This window comes from Lygodium microphyllum, chromosome 9 (assembly GCF_053477565.2).
Source record: "Lygodium microphyllum isolate KBCC chromosome 9, Lygodium_microphyllum_v1.1.10, whole genome shotgun sequence".
In the NCBI taxonomy this organism is placed as follows: domain Eukaryota; kingdom Viridiplantae; phylum Streptophyta; class Polypodiopsida; order Schizaeales; family Lygodiaceae; genus Lygodium; species Lygodium microphyllum.
In genome coordinates, this window is record NC_141143.1 from 42,040,932 (window position 1) to 42,065,884 (window position 24,953).

The window sequence follows — 24,953 nt, forward strand, 5'->3', positions numbered from 1 at the left end:
GACTTGGTTAGATCAAGGCAAATGTCACATTAAAACTCTTAATTGGACTTTCAAAGGAAAAGCCACCATAATTTTAGTAAATGAGGGAAAATAACTTGTCACACTATGTTCACTTCACTTGATAGACTCGCACAAGGTCTGGTGTGACTTAGAGACCTTTCACACATAAACTAAGTGGACATTTTTTTATCTTTTCACCATAAATTAGACCCCATTTCTCAAACAATTCCTCTTTCGGGTGCAGTTTGCAAAATGGGTCAAAGTTTCTCAAATCAAAGTTAACAAACTAGCTGGGGACTCTGCGAAACCCCTCTTATGTGTGACACAACCCTCGGTCTCACTGTTGGGCTAGGTGGGAAGTAAACTTATCATAGAAAGCAACGAGGAGTAAACAAGCAATAAAAAGCTGTTTGTTTCGGATCAGACGTGAAATCTCGCGCTCCACCTACCTCGATGCACGCCAGAGGCTCGAAAGTTGAGGTGATTGATCCACCCACATAGCCGATGTCTTATTTGCGTAGCCAGCCTCCAGGCCCCCCTATCGGAGCCTACAGGCAGGGGATATTCGAAGTTGGGAAGCTCATCCCCCCTCTACCGGAGACTCTCCCCTTCACCGTCTCTCTCTCTCTCCCTCTCTCTCTCTCTCTCTTTCCCGGGAGTCTCTCGTGAGTCGTGTGGACGGACATTCTCCGCTTCCAGTTTCCTGGGAATAATCTCTTTTTATTGTGCTCGCAACTTGCAAGTTGCAACTATTTGGGAAGTCGGAGTATGATGCATCTTTATACAGTAATTATTGCAAATGGAATGATAGTTGATGCGCTCTCTCTTTCCCTATCTCTCTGTCTTTCGACCTCGTCTCTCTTTCGTTTGTAGCGAGGGCTTTTCTTCTGTTTGCCTGCAACTTCCTGCAGAGTTCGAGACAGCAGCTCTGTTTGCGGGTTTCAGACACACAGACTGAGAGAGAGAGAGAGAGAGAGAGAGAGGGCGGAATGAGGGAAGGAGCGATGCCCTCCATCATGAGGCCAGCTGAAGCAGCTTATAATTCTCTCGACACGAGCTGTTCCAATTCTAGTGGTTCCAACGCTGACATCTCGTCCTCTGCCACCCCAATTCAGACCAGTGATGCCAGCTCTACTGCGCCCGCGGCCAACCACATTATCGACCCGCCAGCTGGCGTTCGTGTGCGGCCCGTCCGCCGCATCAAGAACAAAATCAGCCGCCAAGTCACCTTCTGCAAACGTCGCACCCGCCTCTTCAAGAACTCCTATGAGCTCGCTGTGCTCGGTGATGCACAGGTGGCTGTTATCCTCTTTGCCCCGTCCGGCAGGATGCACCACTATGCCAGCTCGAGGTACTCTCAGCTCTCTCTTAAGCACGTAGCTAGTTACACCCGCTCTCATCACTCGATAGGCCAAGTACTTTCGACATTACATATTTTACTCCGTCTAGACATTATATAATCATGTTGCTCCATTTCATCTGTACTGAGCTGCTACAATTGAGTGTTGGTGGGGTTTAGCATGTCGGACATTCTGGAACGCTATCGGGATTGGCACATCTCCCACGGCCTTCCTCCCTCGTCCATGCCTGCGGATGTCTCGCTGCAAGATGAAGCACAGGTACTGCAGCTACTCCATTCTCCTCGTCTCCTCTTTGACTAATGATGTCGTGAACTTTCATTTCTCATACATGTTTTCATTCAGAACGCTGGAATACCACGTCGTTTGATTGGTCCTGTCTCTATTCTGGGCGCTTTGCGGAGGGAGCGAGATAGAAAGCCAACGTTCACTGTTGATAGGATTGTAGGACTAGAACCAATATTGACGGAGTTTTAGGAAGGACCCGATAGTGTTGAATGAATCACATTACTAAGGACGGTAATATTTATTATTGGACGCGTGGATAGGAATTGTGCAAGGAGGCGTTGCATAGGATTGCGCTAGAAGTTAGGCACATGAAAACCGAAAAGAAGTCATCATGGATCGGGCTCAAGACGGCACTTTGCTTATTGCCTAGACGTTTAATATGAATCTTTAATGGACAAGTGAATCGATCTAAGTGTCATAAGAGAACGGCAGTTGATGAATGTGCCACATGAACTTGACTTTACTCACTATTTGCAAGAGTCCGAGAGAATGAGGTCACTCCTCCGTGGTGTAGCACTATTCTTAAAGCACTTGACTCACCCATTTTCAAATTGTCTACAAGGCATGACATATAGAAAATTGGGGTTAGTTTTTTTGTTTGATTTAAACTTCGATGAGATTGAGAAAAGTTGCAAGATAAAGATAGGGAGAGTAAAACATAATTAGAATATCGTATTAGAATGCTGGAGACAAGACAATTTAAAGTACAATCCAAAGAAACAAGGATAATAAATAAAGTAAGTTCCTTATGGATCTAAAGATACAAGGGCCATCCCAAACTTTTAGCAATGTTAACAAGCACCAATTCAAGAGTCTAGCCAAAAGTGAGCACCAAGAGAAATAAACATTGTGAATTGTCAATGTGGAAGAAAGTGGAGATGCCTACGTATTAGCCAAGAGTGGAGAGGCTATATGGATTCTTTCTATAAGTTTATAGGTAAATCATGTACGTCCATTACAAGATATATGCCTCATATCGATATTCTAAGCGATGCAAATATTCATTTTACAAATTTACATTTGTCATTGCTAAAGGCATCAATACGAGCGTCTCTACAAATTCTTCACAGAGGACATCACTATTTGTGTTACATTTGCAATATTAATAGTGTCACAAATTGCGATGCTAATAGCGACGTGGAATAAATTTGCGGCACAAATAGTGATGGTTATAGAGTAAAAAAATTTGTTGTCCTGTCATCCATAGCATTATGTGTCGTGTAATATTTTACAAAATAATTACATATTGGATACGTAATCATCATTAATACGAATACAAAAACTACTTAAAACCACAAGATTGATAACTCATAAAATTCGTATGAGACTAGTGATGACAACTCATGAAATTACATGGCACTATAAAAATGAGAGCCAAAATGTAATGTCCCCGCACTCCCCATAGGAACCCCTCCCCCTAGGACAAAATTTTTAATATTTTTTAAAAAAATTTCCCCCTCTCTCTCCCTCCTCTCCCCTGCCGACTGCATGGCAGGGAGAGAGAGAGAGACATGAAGTAGTGAGGAGAGGGGGGCATGAAGCCCCCCAGGTGGCGGGAGGATGTCGCCTTCCCCCCCCACACCACCTCCATAAAGCTCCATGGGGGCTCACCAGAGAGGAGAGAAGCTTCCCCCCTCCTCCCTCCTCACTGTCAGGCTTAGCCCTTCTCCCCATCGGCAGACAAATCTCCCCCCCTCTGTTGCAGGTTCGGCCCCCTCTCCGTTTGACGTAGGTAGTGTGCTCCCTACTGGCGATAATAGCGGCCCCCCCTCTCCCAGTTCTGCAGTGCCCCCCCTCCCCCCTTCTCCCCCGATGTTCGAACGGTAGCCTACCCACCTGTGATCGTGGTGAGAGAGAGAAGGGGTGGAAGAGAGAGAAGAGGAGAAGAAGAAGAAGAAGGAGAAGAGGAGGGAGAGGAAGAAGGAGAAAAGAGAGGAGAGAGGGAGAGAGAGAAGGAGAGAAGAAAAGAAGAAGGGAGGAAGAGAGAGAAGAGGGAGAGAAAGAGGGAGGAAGAGAAGAAGGAGAAGAGAAGGAAGAGAAGGGAAGAGGAAGAGAGAGAGAGAGAAGAGAGAGAAGAAGAGAGAAGGGTAGAAGAAGGAGAAGAAGAAGGGTGAGAGAGAAGAGAGAGAAGAGGAGGAGAGTCTAGGGGAGATAAATAGAGAGAATATAGGTTGAGAGAGAAATGTTAAAAAAAAAAATAGGCAGAAATAAAGGGAGAAGGTGAGAGGTAGGGAGGGTGAATTGATAGTGAGAAAGAGAGAGATAAGGGACATGGATAGAGTTAGATTTTGTTATCCTCCCTCTTGGCTATCATAATCACATTACCCTCTTGATATCATATCCGCAATTTTTGGCTAGCTACTTACCATGGCCCCCAAGCGTCGCGAAGGAGTGACCATGGGAGCTACCATAGTTGCTCAAGAGACAAGTACGGATGGAATTTATGGTGCAAATGGAGCCGTTGGAATTAAGGCCATTAATGTAGCACGGGGTATAGCCAATGCGGAAATTAGCACAACTCCTGACCCCGTCTCGTGAAACGAGGTTCTCGTTGGCCTAGGGAAGAACTATTGATTTCATTCCGCCACATTAAATGATAAGGTTTTCATAATATGTTACATAAAATGATAGACTTTCACTTAGTTTAGTGCATGATTTGTTAACTATAATTCATAGTTTACTTTCGTGATTAAAATAAATACATGAAATGTTTGTTTCCATTCATAGGATGCAATTGCACAGAAGCATAGAGGACTTGTCATCTATCTTGCATTCCACACGGAAGATAGGTCTTGATCTTGCATACCACAAATAGGTTGTCTTATCCTATGATAGCCAATGTTTATGTTTGGAGACCGTATGAAATATTAGGATAAATTTGCATTTAGAATACGAACAGGTTCTTACACTTTCATGGATCGCTTACAAGGAAAGATTTTTATGCATTATATGATTATCTTTTACCTATGTTAGAGCATAAGAGGTGATAAGTGATTTGAGTTTAAACTTTTATATACTCAAGTCACATGAGACCTTGCACTTTAGGAACAAGTACTCATTGCCAGATATGAAGAGAGTTAAAGATTGTTTAGGCTATACTAATATATTAAACGCACCATATGCATGCGAGATAAGTTTGATTAGACAATTCTGCATAGCATGGCACTAAGAGAGGATGAAAATAATGTACGACAAGTCTTGCATTATATTAAATGTGCTTTAAGTATGTTAAAAGACGTACAAGAAAATCGAGGATTTGTCTTAGATTATTGGAAGTGGATATCCTCCAGGTTTAAGCTAGGCTAGTAAGCTGACTCTAAATGGAATGTGGATCAAGGTTTATGCTTAGTTGTTTTGAAAAGGATATTTCTAAGTGAATTGACTGGCTACCTTGGTAAGAGGAGATCCTATTGAGGACAATTAGTTTATAAGCAAAGTGATTGCTTGATGTAGAAAATGATATTTTTTTAATTGAAAAATGAAAGGGATGTTTTCCCTAGAAATTGTTGCTATGCTGCTTGCTTTAGCTATGGTTGATTTCCTAAAGGAATAATTAAGGAAGGATGGTGCTAACTACCCCTCGCGAATCGCCAAACCCTAACCAAGGGGGTTGCGAATCCGCATAGGGAATGTGGATCGAACGCGCCGTGAGAGGTCTCTTCGTGGAAATCACTTGGCGTAGAAGGATGCTTGGATGCCAGTGGGGGCTCTAGTCGTAAATCCCAATGCCTGCGGGCCCTACACAAGTGTTCTACGTGACTTGAGATGGGATCCACTACAAGGGATCGGGCTCATACCCGCGCTCCTAGCCGCACGAAATGACTTGGGAAAAAAAGTGTCGGGCCCGTGTAATAGCGCGTGTATCATCGCGGCCAGAGACATGCGTGTACAGTGACAGCCAGTCGCGCGAATACACGACCCCATACACGCGTTCTGCGCAGTTTTGCTGCAAATTTACACGCGAATCTAACAGACTATCCGCGCAAATATACGCGATTTTGACAGATGACACGCGCTTATACACGCGATCGCAGAGGGAAAAAAAAATCCAGAGAGTGCTTTCGGGTGCCTGGATGCTGTTCCAGCCACCCAAAGGCACTCTCTGGATTTTTTTTTTGGTGCATTGCACCATAAAAAAAGAGCGATTTAGATTTCAAGACTCACTCTCTATGAATACACGATTCAATATTACTATCTAAAACTTAATACACGACTCAAGACTCACGATTCAATACATTGTCAATACATGATACATTTGTGTACAAGGGAGTCCATATGTCAAAATAGCCCATGGCTTTAATTAGGAACAAATATATACAAAGTCAAATAGGGAGCTAGGTGCAAAAAAGCCCATGGCTTCAGTTACAAAAAATTTTTGTACAACCACATCCTACAGTATTCTGAAAGCTAATCAGAGGATGATGAGGACCCTGTGCTCTCTCCATGATCAGAGGAGCTCGCATCGGTATGTTCCGATGAGTGGTGCTCGCCTCCACCAGGAGCAGTGGCACGAACATCAGCAGTGGCGGCTGGATCATCAGGAGCAGGAGCATCAACAGCTTGTGCCTGTTCAAGAAATATACCGTATGTAAGTATACATATATATGCAATTAAATAAACCAAAATCATTCATTTAGAGTTTTCAAGTACCTGTCGACTGTATGGTCTCATGGCCACCTCAAACTGCGCATCCGCAATACGTCCCTTGTTTCTGAAGATGGCCCACGTGTCACGTCTGCTATTGCGGCGAGCATACCCAGTCTCGTGGGCTGTGGGCCCTCTCCCCATAACCCGTCGCTGTAACATAATCAAGATAGTTTGTAAGATCAAAACAATCATAGAATCAATGAATTTGGCAAACAATCAAATAAAGAGGCAAGTTACTTACGAACTTTGCCTTCCACGACTCGACGCCGCCAGATCCGAAATGCGACGATCCAATGGTCTCCATCTAGATCCGTCGTGCCTCCACATGCTGCCTGCTCTTCATGCCTCCCTCTGTGCGCTTCTTTGCCTCCTTCCACTCGCGTTTGTGGGCAGTGGCAGGTTTCTCACAAGGATAGCCACCCGCAGCTACATTCACCCCATCATCGTACGCGAGTTTCTTAAGGTGAGATCTTTTATTACTTAAGATCTCCCTTATTCGCGTCCTTCCCCATACATCCGAGAATGTTGCTCGTGGGGGATTGGGGTATCGACTATGTACACTATCTAGGACCTCCCTAACTAACCGGCTATCCTGATCTTTAAATTTTACAAAACAGTTTCTATACATGTTTGAAACTACCCCCCGCATATACTCCATCACCTCTTTCCCTCTCGCATCCATGACTACCCCGCCCCTATCCGTAACATCGTAGAAAATCTCTCCCTCCACCTCTCTCGCCTCCTTCGACTCCTCACTGTCTCCTCGTACATGCCTCCCTCCATGCCCTCTCTCACCGCATGCCCTACTACCCCCCACCAAAGCACCCGCCGCATAATCCTCCACTCCCGCTCTCCCTACTGCGGCGTCGGCTCTCATCTGTACTGCGGGAGTAGCCATGACTAGGGGTGGCTGCACGTGACTGTGTACGTGACTGTGGCTGTGAGGGAGCACGTGATGGTAGTCGTAAGCCCTCACGTGACGGTACAGAGGAGGGTGTGCGTGAGTGTGTCCGTGCAGGGGTGTGTCTCCTCGGTGAGCGTGTATGCGCAGGGGTACGTCTCGCCGGACTCGCAGGCATAGACGGCAGTGGAGAGGCTTGTGTACTTGGGGGCGCGGTGTGACCTGGGAGTCTAGGAGGAGGATGGGCATACATATACTCTGTCAGCTCCACTGGATTAGGATGGCACCCAAAATGGTTTATCATCTCCATCATCCAAGTGGCGTATGCCCACGGATCGGAGGAAGAGCCTGGATCCATGAAGAATCTGCAAAGCGTCGAAATTCCGCCTCAATGAACCAAGCAAAACATGCATATAAAAAATAAACATATCTCCTACAATATATCTCCTCAATATATCTCCTACAATATATAACCTACAACATATATCTACCATTCTAGAAAATAAACATATCTCTTACAATACCAAACATCGAATTAGTAGAAGATCATAAGCCAAAAGAAGAAGTTCATTTCGAATTAGTGACGAAATTCATGAAAAACAAAAACTCTTTCCTCTATCTTGACGGACATTGTCCATCAAGGGAGAAATGACTAAACACATACACAAGGGTTCCTTCTTCTCTCTTTCCTCTATCTTGACGGATGTCGTTTGTCAAGAAATAAATAGTTAAGCACATATACAATGTGTGTGAATTCTATCCTCTGTCGCTTTCAAGTACACATAGCACGCGTGGAAAGAAAGAAAGCGACAGATTTGCCAAAACAAACAAACGACAACCAACCTCTTTGAAAATTCTTTGAAAAGTGAGTTCGTTGATTCTTGCTTCTCTCTCCCTTTCTGTGTTGTCTGCACCCTTTGCTTCTTTTGGGTAGTCCAAGAGGGAGAAAGAGGGCTTTTGAAAGAAAGAAAGCGACGCAGAAAGAAGAAGAAGAAGTGTTTTGAAAGAGGGCTTTTGAAAGAAAGAAAGCGGCGCGCGCGGTAGGTAAACGCGAAAAGCACGTGTGTAAAAGCGCGTGTAAAAGCGCGTGTAAAAGCGCAGCAGAATACATTGTAGACGCGCCTGTACACGCGACACAGAGCCTGTTTATATATTTTTTAAAAACTGATTGTTCTTGTGTATCCATTGTTTTGTGCATAGGATGTATATGATTTCACTAGAAACTGATCCTACTTCTGTATTGGTTATTTTGGACATAGCGTGTCATCATCCTCTTCAAGCAGTTCTGGTGAGGATGAGACAATGCGTCATCGTGATCGCGACGTGTGGCTGGCACAAAGGATCAAGTGTACGTGTAATCGATGTCAAGGGTGCATTGTACGAGCGCGTCGAATTACATTGAATCACATCTCGATGTATGGAGAATGGATTCAAACAGGTTTAGAGGTGAGAAGATGTGAATTGAAAGTATTAAAATAACTCATGGTGTGCAAATTAATGGAGCGCGTTGTAATATATATACTGTGATTGAAGCAGGATGCAGTACCACACCCTAACATGGTGCCATACGCACGGCGAGAGCATGCAAAGCGTCGACGAGATGATGCTGGAGCTTTGGGATCTGTTGTCAGAGATGAGTGGGAAAGGGATGACAATAGCCCTGCACCCCACGAAGTTGTGGAAGAGGAAGTGTTTGATGACATGGTGCGGAATCTTTTTAGGGATGATCGCAAAGGTGTGGACGACAATGATATGGAACAAGAGCATCTCTACAACGCTTCATCGACACCGGTTTTTGAAGGGTGCACATTCTCTATTTTACGTGCTTCACTTGAACTGCTCAATATACAAACAGTTTATGGATGGAGCAATGCAAGTCTTGACGCATTATTGAAGTAAGCATTGTAACTTGCAAATTTCAGTTAGTGGTTTTTGGTTTACAGTATAGGGTTTAGGGTTATGGGCTAATTGATGATATTGGATGCAAGCTATTATCAAACATGCTTCCAAAGGGGAATAGACTACCCACCTCAAGAGACAAAGCGAGGCGCTATGTGACATCTCTTGGAGGATTGGATTATGATCGCATACATGCTTGCGTCAATGATTGCATTCTCTTTCGTGGGACGCATAAGGAGGCTCGACAGTGTCCCACTTGTGGTGAAGCAAGGTATAGAACAGATGTGAAGAGTTTTGATGTACCTCGTAAAGTCTTGCGACACTTTCCTATAATTCCTCGCATCAAACACATGTTCAAGTGCAAATCCATAGCAGAGCTCATGTCATGGCATTCCTCGCATCGATCGGATGATGGCATGTGGAGAATTCCTGCAGACACTCCTGCTTGGAAGCATATTGAAGATGAGTGGCCCAGCTTTAAAACAGAGCCCAGAAACTTGAGACTTGGCCTAGGTATGGATGGAGTGAATCCGTTTGGTTTCAAGAGCACCGCATACAGCGTGTGGCCGGTTGTGTTGGTGAATTACAACCTTCCACCATCAATGGCGATCAAGAAGGGACATCTTATGTTATCCCTTCTGATTCCAGGGAAACATAAAGTCAAGCATATGGATGTTTATCTTGAACCGTTGATTGATGAGTTGGAGGAACTATGGAGAGGTGTTGCGGTAGTGGACATTAGTAGGCCTCCCTCCTCTCGACACTTCGACTTAAAAGCAGTGTTGATGTGGACAATGCATGACTTTCCAGGATACAGCGATTGTTCTGGTAAGAATTCTAACTACCTCCCGACTCTAATACTACTAGCTATATCAATTATAACTATTGACTTTATTATTCTAACTTTTTTTTTATTTTAACAGGTTTGAGGACATCGGGTAAACATGCATGTCCTATATGTGGCCCTTCATTGGTACATGAGTATGCTGATGGTTTGTGTAAGACCATATTCGATAATCATCATCGATTTCTCCCATCAGATCACCCTAAATATGCTCCTAGTAAGAGGAACATTCATCCACGGACACTTCGTGCAAAAGATTGGAAGCGTATTTGGGAGTCTTCAAATGTTCTTCCTCCAGATGGCATGAACAGGTACATCTCCATTGTTTTCAATCTTGTTTTGTGTAGTCTCTAAAGTTGGAATAAAGATGATAGTTTGCAATCCCTTGTGTAGGTACTCCATTTTTTTCCGGCTACCATATTGGACCCATCTCAAGATCAACCATCTTCTTGATCCCATGCACATCTTCAAGAATGTGGGATCTAGTATTTGGGAACATGTTATTGGTAAAAGAGACAATGTTAGCGTATGGGAGGACTTGCAGGTCGCAGGACGTATGCGTCAAGCTTGGCCACGAGAGGAGGGTGGGCACGTTCGTCTTCCGCCTGCTCCCTGGATTATATCAAAGAAGGAGGAGAAGCAGGTAAAGCAAGCCATCACCACTTTGCATACTCCCACTGGATGCATGAGATCGTTGAAGGGAGCGTTTACAACCACTAAGAAAAGAGGGGTTGAGCAACTACATGGGTTGAAGTCCCACGATTGGCACAAGATGCTCCAAGTAAGTGTTTTCCAATTATTGTAGGTTGAAATTAAATTTTGTAATGCCCTAACCCAAATATACATGTGCTCTTATGTGCACAGTTCATACTACCTACTAGCATCGACCATTGTGCAGACAGGAGTTTGAAAAGATGTATTTATAAGATGGGCGAGCTTGTGAGGTACGTAAATCCCATGTAAGATCACCCTTCATTATACCTTGCAAAATGAATGTGCATGAGGTATAACGTACTGTGCATTTATTTTTCAGATATGTTAGTTCCAAAGCAATTGATCTAGCCACATTGGATGATGCGCGTGTTATGGCAGTGGAGGTGGTTTGTATGGTAGAGGAGACTTTTCCGCGAACCATTCTCACAAGTCAACTACATCTCATTGTGCATTTAGTGGATGAAATTGCTTTATGTGGCACTGTGCATGCCCGTTGGATGTTCTTCCTAGAGCGCTTCATGAAGACCTTAAAAGACTTTGTGAGGCAAAGTGCAAGGCCCGAAGGAAGCATGGCTGAGGGTTGGTTGATACAAGAGTCTCTTGTATATATATCAGAATTTCTTGATCAGGTGGATAGCTCTTTGCCGCGACTATGGAGCAATGAAGAGGACTTGAGGATGACGTCTATTGTGCCTCAAGGAAAAGGACAGAGCAAAGTAATTGAGAGAACATTGATTGATGATCTTAATTTCACTTGCATCCTTAATAGTGATGTGATGAGCAGATGGGTTACAAGATACGAGGATGCAAAGACAAAAAGGCAAGCAGACAGAGCTCTCTTTCGGAGGCAACATGGCTCTCGTAAGGCGTACCCTAAGCATCTAGCAACACTTCCGAATGATATTCATGTTGATTGGTTGCATGAGGAAATGGAGAGAGCAGAGAGAGATGAGGGGCTGCATATCACGGCGGAAGAATGGGAGTATGCATGAGGATGCATGTTAAAGGTACATAGAACAAATGTAAATTTGCATTCTTTGTAAGTGATTGGCTTTTCATATTTATTCACATTAATTGCTTACATAGATATTGCTTATATTTTGGTCTAGTGCACTATGTTCAATGCTATATGGTGTGAAGGCAAGCATTTTCGAACACAAAGAATAGATGAAAAGAGGAATACACAAGATTGCGGTGTCATTAGTAGCTTTGAGGGAGCCAATGGAAAAATTGATGATTATTGTGGCACAATCCAAGACATATACAGACTTGACTTTCGCCGCTTCTTTGTGTATGTTTTGGATGTCAAATGGCAAATGAACGTGGTGGAAAAAGGGCCTAACGCAACGATAAAACGCCATGCAAGTGGCTATGTAACTATTGACTCTACAAAGTTTTGGCAAACAAAGAAAGATAGGCTCGTATTGCCACAACAATGTGAGCAGGTATGCATTTTTTTACAAATGTGTTTCATGTACATATATATCTAAGCTCGCGCACCCCTTGACTTTTGATATGCTAATTAATTAATGAATTATGTGTATTTGAGCAGGTTATCTATCTGCCAATGGTGCATGACAGTAAATGGTGGTATGTCATCCCTATTGCACCACGTTCCAAAGTAATGTATAATACATTCACTGATATGGAGCATATGGAGGATGTGGCAAGCCGCAAAGAAGATGATGTCGAACATGCCAATGTAGATGATCATGATAATGAGGATGAGCGTGCCATTTCTCATGATCATGAGGATGACCCTTCCATTGAGGATGATGGTGATGATGATGAGAATGATCAAGGCATCGGTACCATTATCAATGGGCAAAATAGCGATAGTAGAATAAATTTAATCGTAGCCTTACAAATTGATCAAATGGATATTGATGTTGATCATTTGGCAAGGATGGATCTTATTGAAGATGAGATCGAACCCTAACCAATCCATCACTGTATTGTTCCAAATTCATGACATTTCTATTGTATACTTTGTCTTTCAATAACCATATGAAGATATATTTTTCAATATATTACGTTGTTGTAAGTGCATGTAGTGGGATTTTGTAATGGTTTGTAAACACTGCAATGCACAATGACATTTTTAAAACTTAATGGTTTTCTGTTTTGAAAAGAAATGGATTTCTGTAGTTAGGCTCTGTGTCGCGTGTAACAGAGCGTGTATTATGACAGACTTAACGCGCAAATACACGCGCCCACACATGCAATTATACACGCGTTGTTACATGCATGTATACACGCGCCCGATATTGCTGTAAGTATAAACGACCATACACGCGCCCGTAACTTTTCGCGTGTAATGGACGCGTGTATGGCGGCATTGTGTTGTAGTGATCTCGAGGCCTTGATACTAGTTATAAGGTGGAATCTTGGAAGGATAAACCTTCAGGTTTTATTTCTGGGAGACGGAAGGATTTTTTTGCGGAGGTAGGGAACACTTAATTCTCCTGTATGGGCAAGAGGCAAACCTTAATCTTAAGAGAAGTTAAGGAAGTGCTTGATCTTGTTTTATCTTGTCTTTGTATCAGTGTCCTAAATTACGTAAAGGAACCTGTGACTAATGGGTTAATTAAGGAAGCTGCTTTTATGTGTCCAACATAACGTGGTAGGTAATTAGATAGCTAAAATAACCCCCGAGGGAAGCGTGGTGGATGTGACCAATAGGTCTATCTTATGGAAGGGTGGACTCAGTTAGCCGAGAGCTTTCCTCAAAAGGAAATATTAACGAGGAATGTTAGGGAAGGACAGACGATGACCTTAGACAAATATTGGTTAGGATCCTGATTCATACCGTTTTAGGGGGTTGGAATGAGACTTAGCCCTACAGGTAGAGAGGTCGAGCGATGCATCCCTCTCGTTTCCCATTCTCGTTGAACCAAGTGCGGTATGAGTCTACTTGGGTCCAGTTGTATCTACGCAAAATGGAGCGACTGTAGACCGACACTAGAAGGTTGTTAGGAAGACTCGATTGCTAGGAACCCAGACTTTAGGTCGATCCTAGTGGGAATGGCCGAATAAGTTCCGTGGCGGGGGAGACTTGAGAGACCCTAGTTAGCAAACCCTGTGTCATTCCTTGGGAGTGTCGGGCAGCGTCTTCTAGATTGATTGCTCGATGGGTTACTAAGATGTGTCCCGCAAATTGAGGAACGGGCACATTACACAAAACAAACACGAAAATTTATATGTAAAAATCACAAAGTGTGAATTTATACGAAGGATGATAAGTGCATCAAATAAATGTTATATGGAATATGAGTGAGGCTTGCATAGATCGCATTATAAAAAAAGAGGATGCCGTGTACTTTGCAAATCCAAGCGTGTGCTATAGATTCTCACCATCTGAAAGTTTGTCTCGATGTAAAAAGCATCGAACAGACTCTACAAAATGAACAACCAGACAATTAGTCCCTTATACATAATGCATCATTAAAAAAAACTAGTGACTATTGACAACAAAGAGGATTAACTTACTAGGTCGTTGTGCCCGTTCAATCTATTGATAAGTGCTGTGAGATCGTGTCTCTTTGCATATCGAGTCTCCAAACCTGTGGGATCGTGGTTTGTGATGGAGTACTGCCAAAAAAATAGAATAGCATTGTTAGAAACATGATTGTTAGTACAAGTAATATTTCAAATAAGAAAGCCAGAATAATCATATGAAAACTTACAAAGTCCTCTTACAAAGTCCTCCAGATTAGTCATGTGGTTGTCACTTCCCAGATGATGCATGGCCCTTACTTCCAATCGTACCTCAGATGTCTCTCACTTTGCTACTACCATTACTATCGTCCTGGAGAATCTGTGGCCTCCTCCTCTTTGAGTCTCCGTCAATCCTCTACATCTAGCTACTCGAGCTTTGAGGCACAACTCTTAATTACCTTCCTTACGTTTGATCGTTTGTGTGACATATATACATGTATACACTCCATCATCTACCCAATGGAAAATCTCTCTGCCATCGTAAGTACTGAAAACTCATCATGTAAGGAGGTCACATATAGTCCTTACTCCCCTCGGGTATTTTCATCTAGTGGTCTAAAACATTGTGCCTAAATACTTATCGGCATAACTCCCTCATGCAAGACATCACCCTTCTCCCCTCATCATTCATAATTACAACACTTGTTCTATTATCTACAAGGTAGCCATATTTTATTGGGGTATGTCTAAGGTATTGCCTCTTCCACCTACAACCATGCTCTTGGGCATAACTAGGAGACTCTTGTATATTTGGCATGTCTGTAGGGGTAGTATCTCTCGGAGTAGTATCCATAGGGGTGTCACCTGTGGAAGATTGAATAAAACCAAGAGTCGCGGCACTAGATGTCCCTACTAGTGTGACAAATCTTGGAGGCGACAAGTATTTACTAGATCAACGAGACGAAGACACTGCATCGATGCCTCCATAACACCCACTTGAGCCACTCTCTTTAAAACTGGTACGAGAGCGAGGAGGAGCGATCCTCTTTCGAACTAACCATGGACTCGCAGCACCCACATCTCCATAGCACCCCCTAGAATCACTCTTTCTATTCGGGGGATAGTTTAGAGCGTCGATCTCATCTATTGGAAATTGAACCATCAGAGTGTGCTGAAGTAGATCTTATAGAATGGCCTGATGATGTCCGTGACAACTTTTGGTCTACCATATCTCTAAATTGGAGCAATTGATCTAGAGATATACTTGTGAATATCTCCTGCAACTCCTTATCACTTCGACTCATCCTTCTTTCTCGATATTATTAAAGGTAACGTGCATAGACAGAAAATGAGGTTAGCATAATCAATATAAAGATTTAGGTAAAGTACGACAATATAACTTTGAAAAAAATGTTACGAATTAGAATGTATATACTAAAGTACCCTTAAAAGTAATCATCAATGAATTGAGTAAGCGGATGCAAACACGACTCGATCTATGGTCCCATGTCAATCTCCTAACACCACTTGGCATACATGGGAAGGTCTATAGTTAGATCACTGGAGAAAGAGGAGTCCACTTCATTCTTAAAAAATTATTGGCCTCTTGTCTCTTCGTCTATGTTAGTCGTGTGTGCCTCCCCTACACGCTTCAAGCCCTCTTCATCCTTCACCCCCCATAATATTGACTCTTCCATCTGCATACTCTCCTTGTCTATGTTAGGAACATTGCTTTCATAATTCACTCACACACTTTGAGGAGTTGACAGCATAATGTACTATGATTGAGGTTGTCAAGGATTTGGATAGAAGATTACATATTTGATATGACATATAAGAGTGAACCAATATTTGGGATTGTTTCGTATCATGGAAAAATAAAAAAAAAAGATCATGTACTTGTTCACAATGACCCGACTGCACAACAAACATGTCATGCAAATCCGTCAATCTTTTTTCAGAATCTATTTTCAACAGAAATCCAGATTAACCTTGCCATAGAATGGTTATCCCAGCTTCTTCTAATAGCACTTTAAACCATTGTACACCGAATATGATCATGAAGTTACAATAATCCACTGAGATAACACTTTGTAAGTTTCCAAAATACTCCATCTCATTTACCATGGTACTTAGATCCATGGCTACTCACCGTTGCGGCTCTCTTGTGCTCGAACTTTGCCATGACACCACAATCCATCATGGAGTGCATTTTATAAATGCGCTCAACACGGAAATGTAAACTACGGGACCATGCTACCATACTGTAGATTTTGTATTGTACATCAAAATGGTTAGATTAGTTGTTGCGCATGAAATCTAGATATGACAGCAAATGAAGCATGTGATCATCTTCGGACTATATCCCCCCTCGAGAGTTTTCATTCTTGGGTAGAGACCTCTACCCTTTTGTGAGAAGCTATGTTCATAACTCTATAAAACCACCACATAGATATAAACTATAACATCTCCTCTATATCCTCAAGATATCAAACTGGTCGATGGCGTGCAGTGTCAAAATCTCGATCGTGCTTCTTCGTGATCTTTTATGGCCTACTCGTACCTACCGAGCCACTTTTCCATTGATGGATGATGTAACATAAAAAAACGATTCACTTTCTGCTCCATGGCAGTATCCATCATTTTCTCTGCTCCACTTGTAACCACCACATCTCCAATTAATCTATCGTCATCCTTCAGCAACCATAGCATACTTTTGATTGAATCTATCATTGGTAGCCACTTTGAAATATGCACTAATGCCTCCAACACTAGCCAACCTTCAATCATGCTACCTTTTGATCGAGCTTATTGTCACATAAAGCCCTTTAGGTTTTTTTTGAAGTGCTCTAAGAAGACCATCTATAATATATAGATAGGTCTCGCAATCTCCACTTTATCTACAAGATGCACTAGGAGGTGAGTTTGTATCGTGAGTATGCTTGTAGGCAGGTACCTTTCAAAGAGACAAACCATTTCTACCTCTTCCTACCTTGTGGATTCAATAGAGGATGTCTTAATCTCCTTTTATGAGACCCGTTGCACTAAATTCGACAACTTGTAAATCGTCTTGTGTATCTCTGGAGTGAAGCACCTATGATATGTGAGAGTGTGCAACGGAAGAAGAAACATGAATAGAGAGAGAGAGAGAGAGAGAGAGAAAGCAAAAAATCAAGGAAAAGATACTACATTAGCTGAAATGAATGTTGAATACAAAGCTGTTGACTAATCAGTCCCTACACACAGCCCCAAGCATCACTAAGGGCACAGGATCAGATTGATGATGGCAGTAGCACCAAAGACAGAGAAATATGATAGAGTCAAAGTGTTCACCTGCTAAAGAAGGAGGGGAGATAATAATACAACTAACTATCAAGTGGGAAATACCTATAAATAGTCAAAAAACCAAAAAACTAGTCGACTTGAAATTTGAGGTCAAAAATATATCCGACTAGCATTTAATGCTAGTAAAAATGCCACAAATGCTCAGAAAAATCTCAAAAAGGATGGGCATTGTCTAGTAGGTGAGGCAGGCTGAAGAAGGAAAAAATTGCCTTGAGAAATGTACATAAAATCCCGATTGGATGAGAAAATGCATTGAAATGTAATAAACTGAGTGCTCTAGAATGAGCTACCTCCTCCGTCAAAACAAGTGATAGATAGGTCAGAGCTCCTAAAGTCCTCATCTGACTCAGATTGAGGCTCACAGGCAAGAGGTGACAAGGCATGACAAGCATGACTACTAACACCTCCTCTCAGATCTTGGATGTGGCGGAAGGCCAAGGGAGAAACGGATGTCAGGATAGCAAGAGGAATGCCAATGTCAATGAAGTCCGTAGATGAAGATTGTCGATGAAGAAACCCCTCACGGTCTTGGAAAACACTAAGGGTGAGGAAATCCATAGCTGCATCATCGAGATTATCTGCCTCTAAAATGGATGAGGGGTATGAGGGAACCACTAGAGGAGAGCGTGGGGGATGGGAAGGAACTTGTGGACAAGAGGATGCACAAGCGGGAACGGGTGTAGCAATAGAAAACTACCTCGGAGGACCCTGCATAAGAGAAGGGAAATGGAGCTTCTAAAGCCCGCTTTCCTACCAACATATCACAATAACAGCCCCTGCAAAAGAATCCTCAATATAAACCGCCTGCTCGGTAAAGACAACCCGGGTACCAAGCCTAGTAAGGCCATAGATTGAGAGAAGTGGAAAGCCCAAGTCTAGAACATAAAGAGCCTAGGAAAGGGAGCTTCATTTGTGGTCGGGAAATGAAGACAAAGTTCCAACACCACAAATAAGAACTAAAACAATGCCACCAATAGTGACTGAACCCCTCAGAAGGATAGAGATCCTGCAACAAATCACCTCGTGGAGTCATATGACTAGAAGCTTCACTATCAACCAACCAAGGCCTCTCAAAAGATAAGACATCCACTGAAGAAGGCTCCTCCAAGTTAACAATATGAAGGAAAACTTGACTCATGGGTAACTGTTGGGGAGTAGAGTAGAAGATATCAAATCGGAGAGATGGTAGCTAAGTTAAAAAAATCATGGCCATATCCTCAGAAGAGATCATCCTGCCAAGGGATGCAAGCTCATTCCTCATGTCCTCCAACCTGTTGATATGATCCTTTATGGAAGAAGAATCATCAACAACGAACATTCGTAATTTCTTCTCGAGAGTAATTTGATGGTAGGCAAATGTCTTTTTATGGTACAAAGAAGCAAGCGTTGTCCACACTTCCGCTACTTTTCGCAACCTGCGCACATGCACTAGGATAGAATCTTGTAAGCTCATAAAGAGGAAAGATTGAGCTCTCAAGTTGAGTCGATCCCATAAGGCCACACGATCCATCGATGATCCAATGGTGGGATCCTCCATTGGATGGGGAATAGGGTGGGTAACAAACTCACAAAGATCGAAGGTATCAACGATACACTCCACCTTACATGACCGAAGTGAGTAGTTGGAACCATCAAGCTAGTCTTCTTTGGGCAAAGAAGGGAGTATGAGCACTTGTATAGAGGGTGCCATGAAAGGCATATGAAGGCCAACAGAATGAGCCTTCTGGAAAACATGGAGAGAATGGAGAATAGAGGGATCTCGTATAAACATGCTAGGTGACCTCCGATCGTCACATGAACTAGCACGAAAGTCTCTCCATCTCTCAAAGGAAGGAATAGAAACCTCATCCTTTGAATTAGTGATAAGACATCTTCGTATATATCTACAATCATCAAACAGTGCGCAACCAAAAAACTATCAAGATGGAGCTGCCTATGTCAGAAAAGATCCAGAAGATGCTATCACCTACAAGAGGAGAGAGAATGTTGTCACCTAGAGAGAAAAACTGTCATCTATCCTCCAAATGATGATGGCTCCTCCTCTATTGATGTGGACAATCTCCTATTGGCTACGTTTGATGTAAATGCAGGCTATAAACACCTAGAAAATTGTCGTCTACTTCTCCTGATGCTGCAAAATAGCAAAACGTAGGTATGGAAGGCTGTGTTTCAGCCTGGACAACACCACCAAGGGCTACAAAAAATGGAAGAAGGGCTGCACTTGATGGTGTCCACCTCTACAATGGAAGCTCTCCTCTGTGCTCTCAGTTAGGCTCTAAAACCATGAGAGAGTGCATAACGAAAGAAGAAATAAGAACACAGAGAGAGTGTGAGAAAGCCGAGCACTACTGGCTACCTCTCACATAGCCAACGTGCCATCCATATCTACGGGTGTAGTGAGCTTACCTCCATGCCATTTGAGTTACCTCCTCTCCTGCGCACTCTGGTAGCTCCACGATCCAAGTGCAAGAAGTGAGCTCCATCCCCAAGCTCCACGCTCAAAGCTCCATCACTACGAGCAAGAGAAGAGAAGATAAGATAAGAGAAGAAGAGAGGAGAAGGTGGAGAGCTTCTCCACCCCAAGGCCCCTCACCCTCACACACTCACTCCCTCACACTCCCTCTCTCAAGCACAAGCTCAAGCAAGCAAGAACAAGAAGAATAAGAAGAAGAACAGGAGAGCTACTTTTTGCCACACACAAGAATGAGCTTCTCATTCACTTTTCAACTTTAGATACAAAACCCTAAATCCCTTTTGGGCGGTCATCCCCTTTTCCCTTTTTTACATGGCCGGCCGTAGCCTAGGCCATTTTTCCCATTGTCCTTCTATCTTCCTAGCTTTCTTTCCACCGCCCATCTATATGTCAAGATTGTGGGAGAGAAGGAAGGAGTCTCACTTGTAGCTTTCTTGCTTGCACAATGGGGAAATACACACAAAGGTGGAGGCTGAAAACAGTTTTCCTCTTCTTAGTTGTGTAAGCCAAAATAACTCTCATACAAAGAAATAGAAGAACCCTATATATGGGTCTAAAACCAAGCTCAACTAACTAAGGTGGCATACTAATTGAGCCACGAACTAGAGTAGATAAGGATAGCTGTCATCTAGCTATTATTCATGGGCGGTGTACCAACCGCATCTGCAACTAACACGTCGGTGACATAAATGCACAATGGTCACCCTGGCATATCATGAGTGGAGCTCGATATCTCAACACTATATTTACAAATTGCACGAGTGAGAGCCCAGCGCTCCTTGAATTCAACCGCGATGTGCTTGCGCTTTTTTACACAAGTTTTGTCTTGCGCTTTTCCTTGTCCGCCTTTGCCTTCCATTTCTCTTGCCTTGGCCTTTGTCTTTGTCTTTTATTTTAGCTTTCCGGATTTTCCACCGCCTAGCACTCGTTTACAAGATTTTAGGGTGTGCCTTTGTATTTTAAAATGTACCTTTCCCCTTTTGCAATTGCCTTGGACTTTTAAGGTTGCCCTTGCGCTTTTGGCATTTTCTCATCTTCTTTCTTCAATCGAGCTATCTTTTTTCCGCCTTTGCCCTGCATCTTTTTTATTTCCTTTTGCTTTCTTCATATTGGGGTTAACATTACCCCCCTCCTAGACGAGTGCAAGTCCCATGGCACTCTACGTTGAAGGTAGCATGCGGAGCATGCACCGAAGACGTGGGCAGAAGGGACTGTGGTGGCTTGCCTTGGGGGAGTTCGGATGCCAGTGCGGATGAAGGTTAATGGTGGCAGTGAGCTGTTCCAATTGATGGATGATATGATTGTTGTAGGTGGCGATAGGGCTACTCTCTGTTGGGAATGCCGCTCATAGTTGGCACGGGGGTTGGTGTTCGTGGAATGCTCACGGTGGAGTTTGCTCGTGACGATTCTCTGGTGGTTGGCATGATGAAGTAAAGGACAAGAGTTTAGAGTTGAGCATTGATGTAGAGCTGACGCCGATGTCATTGGAGTCTTTAATACTTGCAATTGGAAAACCTCTCAGGTGGTCTCTCCCTAAGGGGTAGTGCTATTCTTCTTAGCATGCAGAAGACATATTTTGATTATTTTGGGAGACAAGTCAAACTCTAAGCAAGCTTGGAGTATTGTCCTACACTTGAGGACTCGGACTATGTATAGACTTTGGTGCATATATTATGTGAGTGCTCGTGCATACTTAGATATTACATAGGTAGAAGACTGCGGCCTGGTTTCTCATAACATCGTGTGGATGGAGCAAAGTGGTTTATGACAGAAAGAAGTATGCGTGAAGGTGGGTGCAACATCCTGTGCATTGTGATTGCATGACGTAGCAGGATAGAACCCAAGGATAGTGTACTATCCTTAGGTGGTAGACATGGGGCCTGTGGATGAGGACAGTGTACTGTTCATGGCCATTCATGCGGTGCATGCCCCAATTGGTTGCCATGGTTTTAAGGTAGAGTATAAGAGGAAATTGTGGGAATGGTTCAGAGTGACATTTCTAACCATAGGCGAGACAAGCTTCCTAGGGCTGTCCTGCCCTTGATGTACCCTGAACTATTTTGGGTGATGCTAGGGGGCTAGGGGACTAGAGACGAAGCCAGCCAACCAAGGTCATTGGACGCACCTAATTTGAGGACCCCTAGGTGTGGTGAGCTCGTGGGTGTTTTTTTTTTTGCCACAGTACAACCATTGCAATATGCGGAGGCTATGAGCCTTTCAATGGGTCAAGACATGTCAAGCCTTGGAGGCTCGGGAAATGGATATGACCGTTATGAATTTACAGTAGCCTCGTTGTTAGGGGAGCCGTTGTTGCAATATCAGTGCGATTGCAGCGACACCTGTCGTAAGCTCATTGTAGAGCTCGGCCCAAGAAGAGAGAGTAGCCATGACTATGTGTCCGTTTGCGTGATGTGGGCACTCACAAGGGTGATTGTTCACGTTCTACAGTGTGGCTTTGTTGCGGTTCATGCACAGTTGCTGGTTTTGTGGCGACCCAGGCGTTGAACACATTTGCACAAAGACCTGTGTTACCCTGCATCCACTTGTCACTTCGTGAGAGCACATGCCCAATTTCGTTAAGTAATTCAACAAATGCAGTTATGTTAAGACATGACTTTTCGAAATGCTATGATGTTAATTGCGATGCCCATGCGATTGCTTGTCAAAAATGTGTCATACATTAGCGGTAGGCATAAGAAGTTGTACAAGTGGGGAGTTGCTCTTTTACCCATCAAAAGACAAACATTTATGTCCTGATAACTTCTCAAGCTACTTGTACATCATAGGGGCTTAGTCCATTTGTAGTAGGCGGGGCGAGTCCGATTGGGGTGGTATTGGAGCGGAACTCCCATGAGGTCGAGCAAGGCACATGTCGGCCGGGACATGAATGGTGTAGTCTCAGGCCGCCACTATTTCGAAAATGCCTTTAAATAATTCATTGAACTCTTCTCTGTCCTGGGCCGTCTTTTTAGTCCTTGAGCATCTAGTGCTTGAGCGTACGTTGGGGGTTTGTGCAACCGGTGTTGCCACGTCTTGCATACTTTGTTGAGCTTCGACTTTTCGGGTCCGAGGATTTTTCGGCCTTCGTCCGCGGCGGTGCCTCTTAGGTCCGCATTTCGTTGCATATCTTTTGAGAGTGGGCACGTAGCACTACGGCGAAGGGGCGCATGCTGTATGTTTCCGTCGTCTGCGAAGATCATTTCTGCAAGACAGCTCCCTGTGGTTCTCCATGTTTTCCCTGTGGGGGGGGGGCCTACAAGATGCAACCCAAGGGTTAGGCCTTGATACGGAATGAGATCATTCGCATGGGAGGGATTTCAGTGTGGGTTATCAAACGCATATGACTAGAAAAGGAGGGGTGGAACGTGCTGTGCTCATTGTAGCGGAATGGCCCTCGTGATGATGTCAACTTAGCCTCCCACCATTAGCAGATCTCAGCTCATGCCAAGTTACATCGGCTGGTAGTCATGGATTTGGGGCAGGACTCATTCTCGAAAGGATGGAGCTGAAAGGGAAAGGTGTATAGAAAGGGACTGCACCCTGCTTACCTCATTAGCTATGTTGGTGAGGGCTTTCCAAGGTGGAAATGCAGGGTGCATGCCCTTCGCGCAGAGGTGAAAATGGTCATGCGAGAGGGAGACTAGACGAGTCTAGCCTGTTGGCCCCAACTCTTCTGTCTGCGCTTGACTATTATTGCTTGTGTGTGTTGGTAGTGTCTATATAGGGTGACAAAAAAATCATTGTTTATATATATACATATTTACAATTCCATGTCACTTTACGAGGATAAAAACCAATTGTAGAACTCGGGATTGTACTGAAGCGTACCACACGCATCTAGTATTCGTGGTAGCTTACTCAATATCGATAGATATTTTGCCACATCGAGTAGCATGGAACCTTGCTCGAGTCTACTTTCAACATGTAACTCCTCCTCAGTGAGAACCTTATCAAATAGAGAGTTTTCTTGGCTAGGTTCAGCCAAGTCTGTACCCCGAATGGCAGTTAACACTCGGAGGTTGGTGCCACATAGGTTGGGTCTCTTTGAGACTGCCATTTGGCCAATCGCTCCTCAGAGACTGTCATGATTTGGGCTTCTACTTTAGCCATTGCAACACGGTTTTCAAACTAACATTTCTCAAATTGACTTTGACCCTTCGATTGCCGCTTTAGTTGCTTTATCTCTAAGAGATTTGGTTGGTAGAGCACATCATTGAACGTTACAGTTAAGCGTAGTTCGTCGGCTTTCTCGTTAGAGATGAGTCACATGCGTTCATGCAGGAGCCTATCATAGTGCTTGTTAAGATGTTCTTGCTCTTCCCAGGATAGGAAAAATGGCAAGTATTTTCCAAGGTGCTCCTTAGGGAATGTGCCCATGTCTACAAGGACATAGATACGTGCGAACACCTTGAGCTTAGCATCCAACTCAATTAAGCATTCTGCGATACTTCTATGTTTAACGAGGGCTTGCTCGGTTGCTATCTCATGCAAAGTTCTAGGAGTTTGCCTAGGCTTTAGCATAGCTGGGGGCTCATGCCTAGATAAGCAAGATTAGTCAATGCTAGGATTGCTTATGCTCTCGAGGATTGTGCGTTTCTCCTGAGGTTTTTCTGCTATTTTGTCATGGTTCTCCTCAGATATGACTGATATAGATTTGTCACCCTGTTGTGACAGGGTTGTATCTACTCTTGACTCGTCGATGTGAGTTCTATTGTCGGTGGATTGAGTGTTGAAAGCAACTGTTGATGGCAATGGGTGCTTTGATTTTTCAAAGCACACGGATGTGTCTGAGGTTTCACCGCTATTAGGGGAGGCGTCAATGGGTTCATTGGTAGGTGGAGTCGATGCTTTATTCATCAATTCTCCAGTGCTCTTTGTCTCAATGTTCTTGGGGTCCACAACCACCTACAACTGTTGTTGTTTTCGTTGTTTTCTCCTCTTTTTCTTGGTCAGTGAAGGTGCATCTCTCAACGTCTCAGGATCCTGGATTCGATCAAGTGTTGTTGTGCTTGGTTGGGCCTTAGCCTTTCCTGCCTTTAGGGTGTT

General features: G+C 43.5%; 2 protein-coding genes across 2 annotated transcripts in view; one reads left to right on the plus strand and one right to left on the minus strand.

The window, feature by feature from the left end:
• Positions 1–1,004: 1,004 nt before the first annotated feature.
• Positions 1,005–24,953, plus strand: part of LOC148030974 (MADS-box transcription factor 23-like) — a 143,005-nt gene continuing 119,056 nt past the window's right edge. The window contains exons 1-2 of the mRNA XM_087685521.1: positions 1,005–1,351; positions 1,520–1,619. Coding sequence (XP_087541647.1) covers positions 1,005–1,351; positions 1,520–1,619 — 447 coding nt within the window. The remainder of the gene's footprint in view (positions 1,352–1,519; positions 1,620–24,953) is intronic.
• On the minus strand, positions 6,054–6,975 carry LOC148030975 (uncharacterized). The gene is made up of 3 exons (XM_087685648.1): positions 6,535–6,975; positions 6,297–6,443; positions 6,054–6,212 (listed from the first exon to the last, which is right to left on the minus strand). The coding sequence occupies exons 1-3, from the start codon at positions 6,595–6,597 to the stop codon at positions 6,054–6,056; spliced, it is 369 nt and encodes a 122-aa protein (XP_087541774.1). The 5' UTR covers positions 6,598–6,975.

Bases quoted from the DNA above. Each gene is read 5' to 3' on its own strand.
- LOC148030975 (XM_087685648.1), bottom strand. From the start codon at position 6,597: ATGGAGACCATTGGATCGTCGCATTTCGGATCTGGCGGCGTCGAGTCG. The intron at 6,444-6,534 runs GTAAGTAACTTG...ATTATGTTACAG, and splicing joins AGTCGTGGAAGGCAAAGTTC to CGACGGGTTATGGGGAGAGG. The intron at 6,213-6,296 runs GTACTTGAAAAC...TTTCTTGAACAG, and splicing joins TGAGACCATACAGTCGACAG to GCACAAGCTGTTGATGCTCC.